The following is a 19378-nucleotide window of genomic DNA, read 5'->3' as shown; positions in this document are numbered from 1 at the left end:
TTGGAATATAGCAAATATGAAATCTGTGTGAACCAGTAGTTAGCTGCAGGCTTTTATATCAGAATGATGCTGTTTTGCCAACTGAAATATAATAATAAGTAAGGGGTGGCATTTGATTTCTGTGCTCCACTTCTCATCTTCATTTTCCACTAACTGCCACTGTCACACTAGAGCAGGGATCACCAAACTTGTTCCCGGAGTGCCGGTGTCCTGCAGATTTTAGCTCCAACCCTAATCAAACACACCTGAACAAGCTAATCAAGGTCTTACTACGTTGGTATACTTGAAACACCCAGGTAGGTGTGTTGAGGCAAGTTGGAGCTAAACCTTGCAGGGCACCGGACCGCCAGGAATGAGATTGGTGACCTCTGCACTAGAGCATACCTGCCAACACTCCCGTTTTTCCTAGGAGTCTCTCGTTTTTCAGACCCATCTTTTGCCAACCATTTTGTTATTTCTCCCGGAAAACCCCTGTAATTTTAACCCCAATTTCTTTACAAAGCGATCATGTTTTGATCCTCTATTGGTCCCACGTAGCTACGCAGTGAACTGCGAAACTTGTCGCATGAGCTTGAGTTTGTGATCTGCCGCATTCGTGTGCATATTAATGAATGTCTATGGAATAAAAGTGCAGTGTGACAGCAGCTTCATGGTTGGAGGGGCGTAGCCAAGCATATTTTGCCCAAGCCATAACCCTTAAGTCATCAGAAAAGGACTGCCATTCCATAGCAGACGCAAACTGACAGATTTTGATTAAAGATCACCAAAACCTTTAAAGTTTAAAGAGATACTAAGTTTTTTCTTTTGCTGAACACAAAATAAGTTATTTTGAATAATTTTGGAAACCTGTAACCATTTACTTCCATAATGTTTGCTTTTACTATATGGAAGTCAATGGTAACAATTCCAACAGCTTTCTTTAAAACATCTTCTTTTGTGTTCTCTTCTTTAATTGGGATTGGAACAACATAAAAGTGATTAAATATAGAGAATAGAGAACTAAAGCTTTACTGTCAGTCACACATTATGCTACACTAATACTAGCAGTGTAATGTGAAAAAGGCTATATAATTGTATCTGACTTGAACTGAATCAATACAACTCTTTTGAATCGCATCTTTTAATTAGTCAATTGATCCAGTTTACAAAACAGGCCTGCACTATAAAAAATAAACAATTTATAGACATCAATGGTTCCATTACAGTGAACAAAAATACTTTAAATTATGAAATTGTTTATGACCACTATGTTTATTTGTTTATCACTTTTTGTCACACATTACAGTGAATTTTATGTCAAATTATTGTGTACACAACAGTCTTTTGACTCTGGACACCAATATTTAAACAAATTATACAAAATTTATCACTTTCTGGATATCAGGCAAGTATACATATATAAAAAAATATAACAATTGTGATTTTCGAAAGTAATACATCACCATTTGCTGAGTCTCTTCATATAGTTTGACGGTGCGCACACTTAACTAGCGGATTTTTAAGACTGTAAATATTTTTTTAAAATTCGTCTTAATCTCCAATTCATCTCACTGACTAAATGCTGTGATCATACCTCTGGAATGGAAGATTGTAATGACAAGTAAATCATTATTTACAGGTCAATTTACTCATTGCTCTCAAAGAAATGTGCAATATAAGCACAAGGTATAAACAACATTCTTGGAATATTCATATTGATTTTTACCATCTTTAAGGATTAAAACTCTGATTTATACTAAAAGGTTTCAAAGGAAAGGCTGGTAAATGATTTCATTTTTTTTTTTATTTGTGCTCCACTTAAGAAAGAATGTTTCATGGGGTATGGAACGACTGTAAAGTGAAGTTGGGATGTTTCACCATTTGAACCTTTAAATCTTCACTAAGCCCATATACCCGGACCTGAACAAAAGTTGTCTATCCAAGTTTTAGAAACAACAAATAATAACTTGACTTCTAGTTGATCGTTTGGTATCAGAAGTGGCTTATATGAAAGGCAAAGGCCTCTAGATTACACTTATTCTACCTAAATAAAATATGATCATGCATTGGTTTTTATTTATTTAATTATGAAAGTAAGGTCTGACTTTGCTTAGACAAAAGTCTTGTCACTTAACCGAAATAATATCCAGTATAGAATATAAAGTCATGGTGCAGTGGAAAGAGAATTAATATTGTGTAGGACTCCTATGATCTTGGACGACTGCATCTATACATCTCTGCAATGACTCAAATAACTTATTAATAAAGTCATCTGGAATGGCAAAGAAAGCGTTTCTGCAAGATTCCCAGAGTTCATCAAGATTCTTTGGATTCATCTTCAATGTCTTCTTCATCTTACTACAGACATGCTCAATAATGTTTATGTCTGGTGACTGGGTTGGCCAATCCTGGAGCACCTTGACCTTTTTGCTTTCAGAAACTTTGATTTGGAGGCAGAAGTATGAGAAGGAGTGCTATCCTGCTAAAGAATTTGTCCTCTTCTGAGGTTTGTAGTGTAATGTGGTTTGCAGCACAAATGTCTTGATACCTCAGGTTGTTGATGTTGCCATCTATTCTGCAGATCTCTCGCACAACCCCATACTGAATGCAACCCCAAACTATGATTTTTCCTTCACCAAAGTTGACTGATTTCTGTGAGAATCTTGTGTCCATGCAGGTTCCATAAGGTCTTCTGCAGAATTTTTGATGATTGGGATACAGCTCAACAGATGATTCAAAATTGATGATTCAAAAATCTACCTTCTGCCACTTTTCAAAATGATCAACTAGAAGTCAAGTTATTACTTGTTGCTCTAACAACTGAGATAGACAACAACCCTTTTGTCAGGTAGTATATATAAAGTAGCATTGTTCTAGATTGCTTGTTGTGTATTGTGAAAAGAGCTATACAAATTAACTTGACTTGAATAAATGAATCTTTTCAATGATCTAATTGATTAATTTACAGATTGACCCAGTTCAGCTCACTGACTCGATCTGATCACATCCCTCAGGAATGAGAAGTGAATAATTAGCCACACAGTATGCAATACAGAACACAGATTGTACTGTATAAACAACTTTTCTGAAACTTTCATATAGATTTTTGCCAAGCTTAAAATCTCCAGATTCTTTGTAATTGCATTCAAAGGAGCGCCCAGTAAATTATTAAAACTTTCTCCTTTTGTGCTCCTCTAAAGAAAGAAAGAAAGTCTAATGGGGTTTGGAACAACTAAAAGGTGAATAAATGATAACAAGAGTTGAAAACTAAACCTTTAAACGCTCACTAAAGTCATACCCAGACACATATAGAGCAGTACCTCCCCAATCTGAAACCTACAGATTTACACTCTGTTCTTTGCCTTAATCCTCAGCTCAAGGCGTTTTTGTTTCTCAAGGACAAAGAGTTTTCGCACTGTTTGAGAATCGATGAATTTTCTAAAGCGCCGCTCCACCCTAGGTTTTAAAAGTGCTGAAATGACCGCAGCACATAACTAACATCCCTCAGGGGAGAAAGAGAGAGGAGCGAGGGAGACTCTGCAGAGAGAAGCCCAGCACCGCCTGCACACCGCCGGGATGAAATGAGTGAGCGAGGGAGGGAAAAAGAAAGAGAGGTCGCAGTGCAGCTTTACATGGAAACAGTTTCTTCTCAGACAGGCAGGCATGACCTAGCTTACCAAAAAGGGCCCTGACTGACCCATTCACACACTCAGCCTTAGGCTTTGTCCTCTTTATCCGCACATCAAAGGTCTCTTCTTTTATCTGCAAGAAGCCTTTCTTTCTTCACTTCCTTTCATTTTTATAATACGCTCCATTATTTTGTCATCGCATAGTTTGTAATTCTGGGCAATATTAGCAGAGATGGTGGAAAGGTCATGCGTAAACGTGAGTGGTATGTACATGTGAAATAAAGAACTGGTTTGCACCTGTCAAGCTTAGACCAACTTCCATGCTAATTATTGTTGATTGAGCTTGCTGATCACGCTTATATATACATGTACACTCACCGGCCACTTTATTAGGTACAATTTACTAGTACTGGATTGGAGTGGTGTGGTCTTCTACTGCTGTAGCCCAACTGCCTCAAGTTGCTACGTGTTGTGTGTTTAGAAATGCTCTTCTGAATACCTTAGTTGTGATAAGTGATTATTTGAGTTACTGTTGCCTTTCTATTAGTTCAAACCAATTTGGCCATTCTCCTCTGACCTCCTCTAGAATCAACAAGGCATTTGGGCCCACAGAACTGCTGCTCACTGGATATTTTCTCTTTTTCAGACCATTCTCTGTACAAACCCTTGAGATGGGTGTGTGTGAAAATCCCAGTTTACCAGCAGTTTCTGAAATACTGAGACCAGCCCGTCTGGCACCAACAACCATGCCATGTTCTAAGTCACTTAAATCACCTTTCTTCCTCATTCTGATGCTCAGTTTGAACTGCAGCAGATCGTCTTGACCATGTCTATATAGCTAAAGACACTGAGTTGCTGCCATGTGATTGGCTGATTACAAATTAATGATTCAATGCATTGACAAGCAGTTTTACAAGTGTACCTAATCAAGTGGCCAGTGAGTGTACACAAGATTTTTACAACATTTCTAACACCTAAACTTCTTTGGCACCTTCCAGTGCATGTTATTTTTCAGTATGTGTACTTACAATGTACTTGACTATACTTCAATTAATCTAAGAATATGGTTTTAATAAATAGATTGATCCAATTAACAAAATGGGCCTGAACATCCTCCAATGAACTAGGTTAGGTGGAGAAAAAGTCAGTTATGCTGGGTTCACACCAAATGCAATGCATCTTGCTCTAGATTCCTTGTTTTTCACATCAATCAAATTTTCCACTCAAGTTGAATTTTTTAAACTTGTTTGGAAGACGCAGTTGAGGCATATTCCATTGCGTATTCGGCATCATTTGTGTTGCCACTCAGTGGCAATTCACCTTTGTTCTTATTCTTTATACTGACACTGTACTGTCAGTGAGTGCCATCTTTCGGATGAGACATTAAATCGAGGTCCTGACTTTCTGTGGTCATTAAAAATCCCATAACACTTCTCATAAAAGTGTAGGGGTGTAACCTCGGTGTTCTGGCCAAATTCCCTCCATCATCCCTTACCCATCATGGCCTCCCAATCATCTCCATCCACCGAATTGGATCTATCACTGTCTGTCCACTCATGGGTGTGTGGTGAGCGCACTGGAGCCATTGTCCTGTGGCTGCTGTCACATCATCCATGTGGAGGCTGCACTGATGGTGGTGAGGAGTTTTAACTAAACTTTTGTTAGGAGAGTTAATGTTTCCTTGAATAGAATTTTACAAATTTAATTCACTTTTATTATTATCATTAATATTATTGATTTTTTTTCTGTCATACTGGAAAACAGAAGAGCTGACTTTGAGCTATTCTAAGTACAAGTAAATGTCAGGTTTGATGAGAACATTGTGAGGTTGAGTAAATGCTGACAAAGCTTTACATTTGGGTTGCATTATGCATTTAAGCATCCACATTGGAGCATTTGGCTGCACTGATGCTCATCAGTCATTTCAATGGACATTTTACATGAGGCCGTTTGTATGTGTGCGCATGCACATGTCGTGCTCTGAGCTCTGTGGGATCCTGAGAGGTCATGGTGGGCATTGTGATGACAGAAATTGCTTCTATTGGAAACACTTTCCTCCCTGGGGCGAGCTCTTCCTCTCTCTCTCTCTCTGCACCACTTTCGTATCACAATCTCTTCCTCTCTCTGTCTCAAAAGAAATCTTCAGTTTTTCTGATACGAAATAAACAAGAAGCAAGATGTGACGTTGGGCGTTGGGAGATAGGCAGGTGACCAAACTAAAGCGGAGTGCTGTAAACACAAACACCAACATGACAAATAATGTTCAGCAGCTTTTTTTTATTTTTGTTTAATGGGCCGGAAACCAAAGGGGAGCTTAGTGCTAATTTTACGCTTTGTTTATTCTAATTCTATTAGAGTGGTATCTTTTCATGTTTTCTATTAGTTGCGCGTGGTTTCTCTGCCTAAATCCCTTTTAACCTCTTCAGTCTTTGTGTTGGGATACTCCCACCTGCACATTCTCCCTCAATGTAATTGTTCTTTATCTTGTTCTTCATATCCATCATTGTGTCCTACAGCGCAGCCAAAAGTCCTGTCCAGAATTCTGAGTCCCTGACGGACAATGGAAACCGTCTCGGTGTGGGTTTGACAGGAATATTAGAGAGAACTGTAACACTGGAGCAATTTCAGAAATGATTGTGCGAATAAAGCGTCAGTGCATTGGAGGATGAAGTAGGAATTCAAGGAGAGACATGGGAGGAGTTCATTTGTTTACCCATAATTCCTGCTTTTCATTTCCTCCTTGACTAAGCATCAGAAGACTGAAGCTTTTCGCTCTTTATTTCTAGTACTCTCTAGCTTTCTTCCCCAGAAGAACACTTTATTGCTCAGAGCTGGCTGTTTCATAGCTCACAAGACTTACAGGGATATTTCATATTTTCAGGGATATTATATTCATTCATTCATTTTCCTTCAGCTTAGTTCCTTTATTTATCAGGGGTCACCACAGTGGAATGAACTGCCACCTTTCTGTGAAACATAAAAAAATATTTTTACCATACAATGGAGGTCAATAGTTCTTTTGAGCTAGACATTAATGCTTGGAACAAAAAATTATAGAATTATATTTTTTCTGTGTCTTTAATGATGTTTTTTATCATTTATTTTTCTTATTTTATTTTAGTATCAACTTTGCTTTGCTGTTAATTCTAAAATACCTTAGGAGAAATAAAAACTTACCAGACATACTGTCATACATTTAAAAACAGAAATGGCATGCTGTTTGTAATAATAAAGTAATCTGTCTGGGCAATGGGGGATGAGGTTACTCCATTAACTTTTATTAGCATAACTTTTATCCAGGAAGGATGGATTAAACTGATGAAAAATCTCAGTAAAGCCATTTATAATGTTACAAATATTTTGTTTAATCCTTTGAAATTTGTGTTCATCAAAAATGACATATCAAAACAAAATATTTTATTGCATTTCCACAAAAGACATTTAGCTGTTTTTAACATTGATAACGTGAAGGAAAACATGTTGAGCATTACTGTTCTGCCCTCACTCCGGCGTCCCTCTTGTCAAAGTTAGACAGACAGATAAACTCTTTCCAACTCGTAAGATTGTGGGAGAATGCTGCTTTATTCCATGCCACATTGAGTATGTTGAAACAGAGTGAAACTATGTAAAAAGATGTACATAAAATGAGCTATAGTTTTCTATGTTCATAATAATAATATCTGAGATAGAATATAGATACAAACAGATAATAAACTTACAGACAATGCTTCTAAAGATGATCAGAGGATGAGTGGATTGTAAACAAAGAGCTTAGAACAGTGGTCACCAAACTTGTTCCTGGAGGGCCGGTGTACTGCAGATTTTTGTTCCAACCCTAATCAAACACACCTGAACAAGCTAATCAAGGTCTTACTTGGTATACTTGAAACATCCAGGCAGGTATGTTGAGGCAAGTTGGAGCTAAACCTTGCAGGGACACCGGCCCTCCAGGACCGAGATTGGTGACCCCTGGCTTAGAATGACCAATAGGTGACACTCTAGTATAATTTGGGAAACAGCCACTAGAGGGCCATTTTGGAATGAAAACTCCAATAGAACAACAGCATATTATAGGTCTGTTAAATAAACTATTAAAAGTGCTGATGATTGTGATAGTAAGTGTTGTATTGTCGTCTTTCAGGTTGTATCTCAGCTTTAATGCACTTTTTAAATAAATAAATAAAAAACAAATCAGCTGCTTGCCATCGCGACAGTAATGAGATCCAATGGATCACTTTCACTCCAAAATGGCGGAATCCGGGGCTGTTGCTGGGCGCTGCTGTTGCAATGGAACGTTCTATTGAGTGTCGCCTCTTGGTCATTCTAAGCTCTTTGTTGTAAGTGTCTTCTTGTAGGGTGCTCTTTTTAAATGAGATTTAAATGAGACATCTCTGGAGTCAATCAGCTTGCTCCTCAACATCTAAATACCTCAGCATTGTATGCTCTAGCAATCTGCAGCAAGGTTTTGGATACCCTCCTCCACCCCAGTTCCACCTGTGTGCAGATCTGCTACAGGGTTACATGTATGTTATGTTATATATATCGCTAGACAGCATGTTTGTGAATATACTGGCAGTAGCAAATCTTGGTCGTTACTCTGCACGAATAATCAAAGCAGCAGCAGTGTATCAGATCTACACTATGCCACATATTCATAACAATACTAAATATCTCAGAGTTGTCATGATTAATTTTTTTTTATCACACTACACATTAAAAGACAGTTGTTTATTCATTTGTTTTCCTTTGCCTTATTCCCTTAATTTATCAGGCATCACCACAACAGAATGAACCGCCAATTTCTCTAGCATATGTCTTACATAGCGGATGCTTTTCCAGCTGCAACCCAGTACTGGAAAACACCCATTCACTCTCATTCACACACATACACTATGGTTACTACTCTACTTATTTAAATCACCTATAGCGCAAGTCTTTGAACTATGGGGGAAACCGGAGCACCCAATGGAAACCCACGCAAACAGAGGGAGAACATGCAAACTCCACACAGAAATGCCAACTGACCCAGCCGGGCCTCGAACCAGCGACCTTCTTGCTGTGAGGCGACAGTGCTAACCACTAAGCCACCGTGTTGCCTAAAATGATGTATCCAAGTTTAGCTTCCATACAGTAAATTCATATATCATTTGAAATCTGTTGAGAATATTAAACATATAAAAGCTATAAGCTTGTTTCCACCGTGGTTTAAAATATATGAAGTGATAACACCAACACATTAAAGTGTTATATCACACACTTCAACATTCTGGCACATTTTAAATCAGTTAAGCTATATGAAAACCATCTTTTTCACTCTCCTTCCACAAAACTATTTCAATTGTTACCTGCTTTATAGCTTTGCATGTCAAATCTAGAATTCTGAGGAGTGTTCATTTATATAGACTGTATGGTTTTATAATAAAAAATTAAAAACAAGAAAAAGGAAATGTGCAAGACTTCACAGAACTCGGCTAAAAGCAACATTAATGCAGGTAATGCACTGCATAGCTGTGATAATTTCTCTCTTTTACGTCGTGTTTCGCGGTAGTTTTCCCCTAACTTAAGGTGTTTATCTTTAATACTGTCTTCCCCAGAGTACGTCTTACTTCCATGTCTCTGTATCTCTCTATATACCGTCTCCTCTCTTTGGCCACTCGTTTAATCTCGCTGCTCCTTTCTGTCTGTTTCCCCTTTCCAGTTTTCCCTTATCACAGTAGCACATCCCTGGCCTAAAAGCCCTCCCAGGCTCACCTGCAGCCAAAGCTTTTTTTAACACTGACTTACTTCCCCACACCTGCCAGGCCTGTCACAGTGACAACCCTGCTCTCTTTATTCACACACACACACACACACATTCGCACAAAATTGCACGGTGGCAGGGGTCTGGTACAGTTGATGTGACGTACACACAAATGAGTCAAGCTGGATTGGCATCAATAAAACAGTGCCGGCTTTTCCCAGTGTCTGATCACAGATCCAGATCTGAACAGAACACACACACAATCAGCTCAGAAATAGGGCTTCAAGCCTTTACACTGTAACAGGCAATATGGAGTTCAAAACACACATTGATATTTCATGGAGATTGCTGTGAAACCTGATTATTGGAGATTATTCTCTTTAAAATATGACTGCTGATTGGCTTTAAATGTATTTCTTTCATAAGAAACAATGAATGTACAGATAAACACAACATATATATATATATATTATATATATTATATAGTTGAAGTCAGAATTATTAGTCCCCCTGAATTATTAGCACCCCAGTTTATTTTTTTCCCAAATTTCTGTTTAATGGAGGGAAGATTGTTTCAGCACATTTCTAAGCACAAAAGTTTTAAAAACTTATTTCTAATAACTGATTTATTTATCTTTGTCATGATGACAGTAAATAATATTTACTTGATATTTTTCAAGACACTGCTAAAGAGCTTAAAGTGACATTTTAAGGCTTAACTAGGCAGGTCAGGGTAATTAGGCAAATTATTGTATAACGATGGTTTGCTCTGTAAATTATTGAAAAAAAAATTGCTTAAAGGGGCTAATAATTTTGTAACAAAAATGTTTTTTTTTTAAATAATTAATAACTGCTTTTATTCTTGCCATAATAAAACAAATAAGACATTGTCCAGAAGAAAAAATATTATCAGACATACCGTGAAAATTTCATTTCTCTGTTAAAAATAATTTGGGAAATATTTAAAAAAGAAAATTAAAATCAAAAGGGGGCTAATAACTTCAACTGTGTGTATATATATATATATATATATATATATATATATATATATATATATATATATATATATATATATATATATATATATATATATATATATATACAGTATATACAGTATATACAGTATATACAGTAGCTGCAAATGGAGATCCATTTAAAGGCTGTCGGCTCATTTATCAATAAAGAAATCTGTAATTACTCTAATAAATGAGGAGAAATAAGATTTAAGCCAGTTACAAAGAATTATTTGTAAATGTTAAATGTAAGCAAGATGTAAAAACAGCATTATTCACCTTTTAAACTGGTATAACACCAGCTAATCTTTGCAGGCTTATTAGAAACCCAACAGTACACATTCATGCTGATTGACATGACGTTTGGAGATTTAGATTATGAAGTACAGCACATTTTCTCACACTTCTGTTTATTTTTTATTTTTTTTTTACACCTTTTTATTGTTATGGAGCCACTTTCCACACTATTGTTTGCGCTGCAGTTTTGTCATCTGCAACGTAAATGGTCAAGCTCTTTAAAGAAGGATAGATTCTTATTGGCTGTTGATATTTTAATGATTTATCAGCTTGGGAAAAAACTAATAATAATTAAAAAAAACACTGCAAAAGTAATTTCATAGAAAGTACTCCTCTATGTCATTAAAGGGATAGTTCACACATAAAAATGTAAATTCTGTCATTATTTTTTCACCCTTCACTTGTTCTTAAACACAAAAAAGATATTTTGAAGAAAGTTGCAAACCTGTAACCACCAAGTCTTTAGTTGTTTTTTCAAGGGCACCTATTTTACTCCTTTTACAAGATGTAAGATAGGCCTTTGGTGTCTCCAGAATATGCCTGTAAAATTTCAATCTGCCAATTTTGGTGTCTGGATACAAAGCTGTTTTTGTAGCCTGTGGTTTTAAATGCAGATAAGCTGCCTCTCCCGCTTACCATTTCCATATGCATGTCTGCTTCTCATCATGCATTAAGTCAGATAAACAGCAGTCAGTGATAGAGACAGACTCGGATGAAGCTGAAATACAGCTCATTAGTCAAATATATTTTTGGTTTGTATTCAAGACTTTCTAAAATGATACGTCTCACACAAATGCCATTTGCAGTACACACACACACACACACACACACATGAGCGTTTACTGACATCATGCTGCCGTGGTGATCATATCACTTAAAAATTACATAGCGATTTTACTCTCTTTATTACAAACATGCTCTGTTTTAAAAAAGTTTTAAACTTATAAAAATCATCGAGATTTGGAACATATATTTTAATCCCAGTTTATTTGCAAAACAAAATGTTCTGTGGACGTGTAATATAAATGTTAATTTAGAAACTTGGTGCCTTTTTAAAGGAAATGTAAAAAAAAAAAAAAAAAAGAGACTTGGTTTTATATCACTCCAAAATGACAGTGGACACACTATACATACAGAAAGTTCTTTCCCAACAGCTTACAAAAGTTGATTTTCATCATAGGTGCCCTTTATTTTTTTTGGTGAACTATAACTTTAATGCAACCCTATGCAATTTTTTTTTTCCGCATGGGTATCAACAAAGCAGATCACACTGTTTAACTCATGCTGTTTTTTATATATGTTTACTGGTTCTGCTGGCAGGGATTGACTGAACTGTGTGTAATGGGTTACTAACCCTAAGTTGCATATTTGTTTAGATCCTTAGACCTTTTTCACATTTCAGGGTTTGTCAGCAGCAGAAGTCATCATAGTTGGGTAAACTTAGAGCGCAATGAATGAGAGAGTACAACAAATCATTTTTAACAATCCTATTTGCTGAAATTATCGAAAAAAACTCCACAATGATGTTATCAAGACTTTCAAAAAAAGTAAAACAATTGTGTGAGACTGATATCAATGGACAGAAGAGAGAATAACATCAAATTTACTCTCAGCCCCATAGACGCTGCATAAGAAACACCTTGCATAAGCGGTAATTTGTTTCTTTTGTAATTTGAAGCAAAGATGTAATAATACATTTATAAATGCATTTAAATGTTTATACCTCTTTTTAAAATCAATATATTAAAAAATGTCAAGGATTTCAGCAGATCATGATGACCATTAAATGTGTCAACAGTCTTGTGAAAAGGGTCCATAATTCAACTTTTTCAAAAGTTCATTGGTTCCCTCCTTCTTTTCCCTTCAAACATGAGAATTTGAACTCAAATAGTTAAACAATTGTGAATGGCCCTTCGCTAAGTCTCATGTAATTTGAAGCCTGTTTTAAGTCAAAAAGCCAGACACATAAAGAACCTACATGGATATTTCTTTTTGGATTAGTATCCTTAATAATCCAGCCGGGGCTTGAACCAGCAACCTTCTTTCTGTAAGGCGTTTGTGCTACCTACTGCACCACCTTGCTGCTGTAAATATTAAAATAGTATAGCAAAGTATGTGTACTCTCTTTTACATATTTTCTGAAACTAACTTTTTCAGTAAAAAAAAAAAAAAAAAACTGAAAAAATGCTAAGTAATAAATCCACAGAAATCTATTCAACTTAATTTTTTTATTCAAAAGTATCAGTCAACAATAGGTGCTTTGCTGGGTAACTGATTTGCATGTAAAGTGGTAAAAAAAAGATTATGTCAATAAACAGTTTTGTATTATAGTTTTATATTAATGCATTCCACTGTGTTTACATAAAAAAAAAAAAAATGTAACAGTATGGCTTTTGCAAAGATACATATTTTATGCATTACTCATTTTTATTGCCTATGTGTGAACAGTTTTCAACAAACAATACATTTCCTGAGTTCCTAGGTTGTCTATTAAAGCCTGGTCTATTAAAGCCTAAAGATTGATTTTTATGCAGAGGACTCAGGTCAGGATGTTTTTGCAAAGAAAATAAAAACCCTGTGACATATTCTAACACAAACTGTTAATAATTTCCTGTAGAATCTACAGTAACGTACTAGCAGCAATTCACTAGTAACTTGATGTACAGTAAGTCAATTACAGCCAAAATACTGCACCGTTCACATTTCTGTATGTGCATTTAAAGCATTGTATATCTTTACAGAAATATAAAGTTTTTTTTACATTGCAACTTTAAAATAAGGCCAAATATTGCAACTGTCCTACAGTAAAACAAAAAAAAAATCAGGTCATATTACACTACCTGAGTAGTAGTTGTCTTGTTGAAGACTACTACAAGTGCTAAGTCTTGTTGCCTATCCAAGTTTTATTTTAGGAACAACAAATAATAACTTGAAATCTAGTTGATCATTCGCTATCAGAGGTGGCTGATATGAAAGAATGCTTATTTTACCAAAATAAAATATAATCATGCCTTGATTTTTTTATTTAAATAGGACAGTAAGGTCTAACTTTGATTAGACAAAAGTCTTGTCACTTAACAGAAATAATATACAGTATAGAATATATTGTCATGGTGCTGTGGAAAAAGAATTAATATTGTGTATGACTCCTATGATCTTGGAGGACTGCATCCATACATCTCTGCAATAACTCTAATAACTTATTAATCAACCAAGTCATCTGGGATGTCAAAGAAAGCATTCTTGCAGGACTCCCAGAATTAATCAAGAGCCTTTGGATTTATTTCCAATGCTTCCTCCTTCATCCTACCCCAGACATGCTCAATAATGTTCATTTCTGGTGACTGGGCTGTCCAATCCTGGAGCACCTTGACCATCTGTCAAAATGATGCTGTTAATATGCAAAGCTTGTTCAAGCGCATCTATATCACAATCAGTTGCTTTCTTCACTACTCTTTTCTCAACATTTCCTCTGCATTAATTTTTTTTATTTTGTTTTGTTGTCGAGAGAAACTAAATGGTACTCACTGTAGTGTTGATGGCCTCTGGATGTTTATTGTCAGCTTGTATAATCAAAGTATTAAAATTAACTTTGAATGTGTGTGTGTGTGTGTGTGTGTGTGTGTGTGTGTGTGTGTGTGTGTGTGTGTGTGTGTGTGTGTGTGTGTGTGTGTGTGTGTGTGTGTGTGTGTACATAATCATGTATTACTTGTTAAAATCTACATTTCCAGGTGATGGAAACATAAGCGATGCGCTGTTTTGACTATCTCGTAGTCACTCGTATGCACGTAGGCGAAGGAAGCAACATGCTAGGTATGGATCGGAGTGACAGCTTTCTTATAAATAATCCAACTCAGAATTACATACACCCTCGCAATCAGACACGGGAAGATATTTTGAGTCTCTTTCTGTAATTATCTGCAAATAACAGTTACGTTTGTTTCTGTTCTTTCCACAAACCTATGAAACCTCTGTGCAATACGATGCATGAGTCCTACAGACCACTTTTAAGGTCTTTTTGAAGCCGTTTCAAGCTTGACAGCCCCTGGTGACTATGAAGTGTCACTGTATGACAAGAGATTCTTACTTTGAGTCCTACACAAAACAAAAGGCAGCATATAAATCTGTAATGACACAAGTGTGAGTAAACAATGACAGAATGGTAATTTTTGAGTGAACTATGGCTTTAATTCACTAATGCATCCTCTGCCAATGCAGGTGATGATGTGGAGATGTCCTGAGGCGAACAGTGACAGTCAGAATCTTTGCCAGTGAAGAAACAGGCTCTCAGAGATGAGTGTGGTCTCATGGGGGGCTTCTGCGCGTGGCACACACCACACGGCATGTCAGCATAAATCACGCTCTTTTATTTCGCAGCCTGTCTGATCAGCGTCTCACGCACACACAGAGCCTGCACAGACTGCGATGGGGCTGATTCAACATTGACTAACATCGCCTATATATCACCAACACTCGTTTGGGCCTTTTGTGGAGGCTTTTTTTTCTATAGCTGGAGCAGATTTCCTCACGACACCTGGCAGAATGAGTAACCTGCCCCTCCTACATGTGGACATCATCTGCTCTATGAGGCGTCCTTTGATCTCTGCCTACCTTCCAACAAACCATGCCCACACACACACACACACACACACACACACACACACACACACACACACACACACACACACACACACACACACACACACACACACACACACACACACACACACACACACACACACACTTTTCCCTGCTGAAAAGACTGGAGTAGATGGTTACCAGCTTGCATTGGGTTTTTGGTTGCAGGTCACCGCTATTGTGTTGCAGTTCCCACCAGACTTCTTAACTAGCTTAGCCAGCAAGACTTCTCGGTCAGTCTGCTTTAAACAGAAAGAGCATGCTGGTCGACAACCTTCACTGCTGTAGCCATATTTAGCTGCCAGCAGCCGAGTTTCTGTCCACATAATTCAAATGAATTTTTTCGGGGAAACTGCCTAAAACAGATGCAGCAAAGATAAAATAAAATCCAGAATTTGTTTATTGTCACATCATTTTTAGATGTCTTTAGAAGACAAATGAAGATGTTTTTAATTAAATCTGAGAGATTTATGATTGTCCATTAAGTCTGTTCACCAAAAGAATGAGACACAATTGCTTTATATGATGAACAGATTTAATTTGAGCTTCTAAATGTTCATCAACAAACATAAATAGAAGCTCAACCACATGTTTGAAATGCGAGAACAAACCTCAGTGGTTCTAGCTGAAGTTTTGACGTACTTTGTGACACTAAAGAGTAAACCTCATTGGTTGTTCCATGTCAATCAAGCATGCTTAAAATTCTAATTGCTGTAAACATTGATTGGTGATCAATGTTTGTTTGTGTATAAAAGCTACATAACATTTACTCAACTAATAGATATGGATGAAACCACTAAAATCAAATGTGGTTAATTATTTATTTCTGATATCTTCATGGATTTTTCTGGATTTATGGGATACTACCTAAAAATATCTTTTTAAATCCAGAATTTAAATGCATGAGTTCAACCACAAAATGAAAATTGCCATCATTTGCTCATTCTCACATCGTTTTTTTTGTGTTTCAGTTCATCTTCAGAAAAAAAAAAAAATATATATATATATATATAAGTTACATCTGAGAGGTTTGTGGTTCTTGATTAAGCCTGTTGACCAAAAAATTTGACACAATTGCTTCATATGATGAACAGATTTAATTTTGGTTTCTGAATGCTCATCAACAAACATAAGCAGAAGCTCAACCACGTTTGAAATGAGAGAACAAACCTCAATGGTTCTAGTAGAAGTTTTAACATACTTTGTGGCAGACAAGAGTAAACCTCATTGATTCTTGCATGTTCATCAAGCATTCTTGAGATTTCATGACTAAATATGGTTGCTTTAAACACTATTTACACCAATAATCCAATTTTAATACGATTAAGACAATACTCTGATTAATATTCTAGCATGTAAACAGCGATTTTTGATTAATTTGATCCAATTAAGGTCATAATCGAACTAAAAAAAAAATCAAATTAAGACGTGGACTATGTCGATTCTAATCGCATTATTGAAGTTCAGTGCAGACATGTGAATACCTAAATCAAACTATTACCGTCATGTAGGATTTTCATCGCAAATTGGCAACAGTATTATTATTATTATTATTATTATTATTATTATTATTATTATTATTATTATTATTATTATTATAAGTAAGAGGAAGTTTGGCTCGCTTTCTGAGATCCTCTAACCCAGGGCTCCCTCTCTTTTCGTCTGGTGAAATGGGAGTATGAGCTCAGGTAGGTATCGATAGCTTCCCCCTATTTAGTTAAGAAATAGGGGAATAAGTAGAGGTGGATGGGGGGATTCTTCAAGACAAAGATGGCTAAGGAAATCTGGCGATTTATACATATTTGAATTCATCTGATTGGCGTATCATGTGTTAACTAATGTGGGACCCGCCGTGGTCAATCATAAGCACGTGATCCTCTTGAAATTAGTTTATATGTAAACTTCACTCATTACCTGAACATAAATCTAAACTTTCAAGTCTGTTCTTAAGTTCAAAATGTTTTATTCAGTTGACACAAAGGAAAACACTTTTACGAAGGACATTCTAAAGAACCCTTTTTATCACTCCATAAATCGGAAAACACTGTCAACAGCCAGAAAAACACATTTCTTGTGTTTTTAGGAGTAAGATGTTGTCTAAAATGAAGCAAATGTTATAAGAACAAACACCTCTGCAAAAACTGTCAGAATCCCGATAGGAATAATGCTGTAAAGTTTTTGTGTACTGTATGTGCTACTGAAGTGAAGACACAAGAAAAAGTCTCCCTTTGAGAAAACAACTTATAAAATATGTATTGTAAGAATAAAAATAAATAAAATAAACACATGCAAATTGAAAAAAAAGTATATTCTGGAGGTTTCCTTTCCAACAGTCTGAAACACATTATGAAGAGCCTAAAACTGAACAGTACATCTTTTAGCCAATAGCATCTAAATATATCTGCACAAATCAGGCTAGAAATTCAACTGTCATAAATCAGTCCAGAAATGCATCCATCATAAACCAGGCTAGAAATCAATATACCATAAGCCTGGCTTTAAAAAAAGAATTAGACTTTTCATGTGTTTTTTCTATCTTTCTCACACTGTAAGTTCCCTGGACTTTTCTCCTACCTTGTTCAGAATAATCACGGCCTCCTGGTTGGCTCCAGAGATGTTAAAGGTGTCTCCTGACTCTCCATCTAGGATGGTGTACTCCAGTTTGGCGTTCTCACCCAAGTCAGCATCTGTTGCTGAGATTCGACCCACCTCCGCCCCTGGCACTGCCAACTCAGACACAGAGAACAGCCAGGAACCTGGGTAAGGGAGGAAGATTTGGACAAGAGAAAAGAGAAACGGAATCAGAGAATCAATTATTAAGCATCCTCATACATCATAACAATCTGATTTTACACTGAAGCATCTCCCATTTCTCTTTATATCAACCACAACTTTTCTTTCAGACTAATGATTCGCATCCAGTGTTAATCTAATAAAAACCTCTAAAATGAATATGATTGTTTCACATAATGTAATTATACTTAATCATTTTGAATATGAGCTGAGCAAAATGCAGCCGAACAATATAATCACACTGCTATTGCTAAACTGAAGCCCTTTACTAGTGTGTTAATTAACTTACCCAAATGCATCTTATTCATATGAGATTAATCAGATACAGTACGTACACACAACAGACATTTAAAAAATAACTTCTGCATCACATATTTGTTAACGTAAACTATCGAGCCTGAACTAAGGTATGTGAAAGACAGAAAAAGATGGTTTTTGAGCTACATTTTACATGAAAGGGCAGTTTTCACTTGTTTTATGTTGATTTGTTAAATATTTTGCCTTAAAGGGATAGTTTACGCAACAAAAAATAAAAATGCTGTTGATTTACTCACCCTCAGGCCATTCAACATGTCCCTTTTTTGGTAACTAGAACATTAAAGACTTTTTTTTTTTTGCTGTAACTATCTCATAAAATGCAAGTCAATGCCTTTGGGCACGTTGAAAGTAAAAAAAAACAAAACAAATAGAAGCAAAATTAAATGACTTTCCATGGCTTCAAATGATTCCATTTCTAGTACAGACTGATTGTTTTGTTTCAACAGTAAGCATGGGCCGGTATAAGATTCTAATGGTATAACCTGGGATAAAATTGTCTGGGTAAAAAACTAAAACTTTGTCCTCTTTGAATACAAAATATTTTATTTTGAAAAACTTTTAAAATATTTTGGAGCAGTAAACATGCCAGGCTAAATAATTCAAATGAATCACTGATTTCTGCTGTCTTCATTCATTCATTCATTTTCTTTTTGGCTTGGTCCCTTTACTAATTAAACCGCCTACTTATCCAGCATATGTTTTACTCAGCGGACGCCCTTCCAGCTGCAACCCATCACTGGGAAACATTCATACACACTCCTTCACACACATAGACTACGGAAAATTTAGCCTACCCAATTCACCTATACCAGGTTTTCAGACTTGTGGGGGAAACCGCAACGCCTGTAGGAAACCCACACATACACGGGGAAAACATGCAAACTCCACACAGATATGGCAAAAAAATAAATAAATAAAAAAATATAAAAAAGTAAATTAAAAAAAATTGGCGGCTTTAAATATTTGACTTT

At 36.2% G+C, this 19378-nt stretch overlaps 1 protein-coding gene across 7 annotated transcripts in view; it reads right to left on the bottom strand.

The window, feature by feature from the left end:
- The window catches only part of cdh24b (cadherin 24, type 2b), a 267633-nt gene that overhangs the window by 40255 nt on the left and 208000 nt on the right, over positions 1 to 19378 (bottom strand). For all 7 annotated transcript variants that reach the window (XR_015477390.1, XR_015477389.1, XM_087238461.1 and 4 more), the window contains 1 exon segment: positions 17871 to 18052. Coding sequence is in view for 5 of the 7 variants with exons in the window: in XM_087238461.1 (XP_087094587.1) it covers positions 17871 to 18052 (182 nt within the window). In the remaining 2 variants the exon portion in view is untranslated.

Source organism: Danio rerio, chromosome 2 (assembly GCF_052040795.2).
Source record: "Danio rerio strain M-AB ecotype USA chromosome 2, GRCz13ab, whole genome shotgun sequence".
Taxonomy (NCBI): domain Eukaryota; kingdom Metazoa; phylum Chordata; class Actinopteri; order Cypriniformes; family Danionidae; genus Danio; species Danio rerio.
This window is presented reverse-complemented; position numbering and strand designations above follow the sequence as displayed.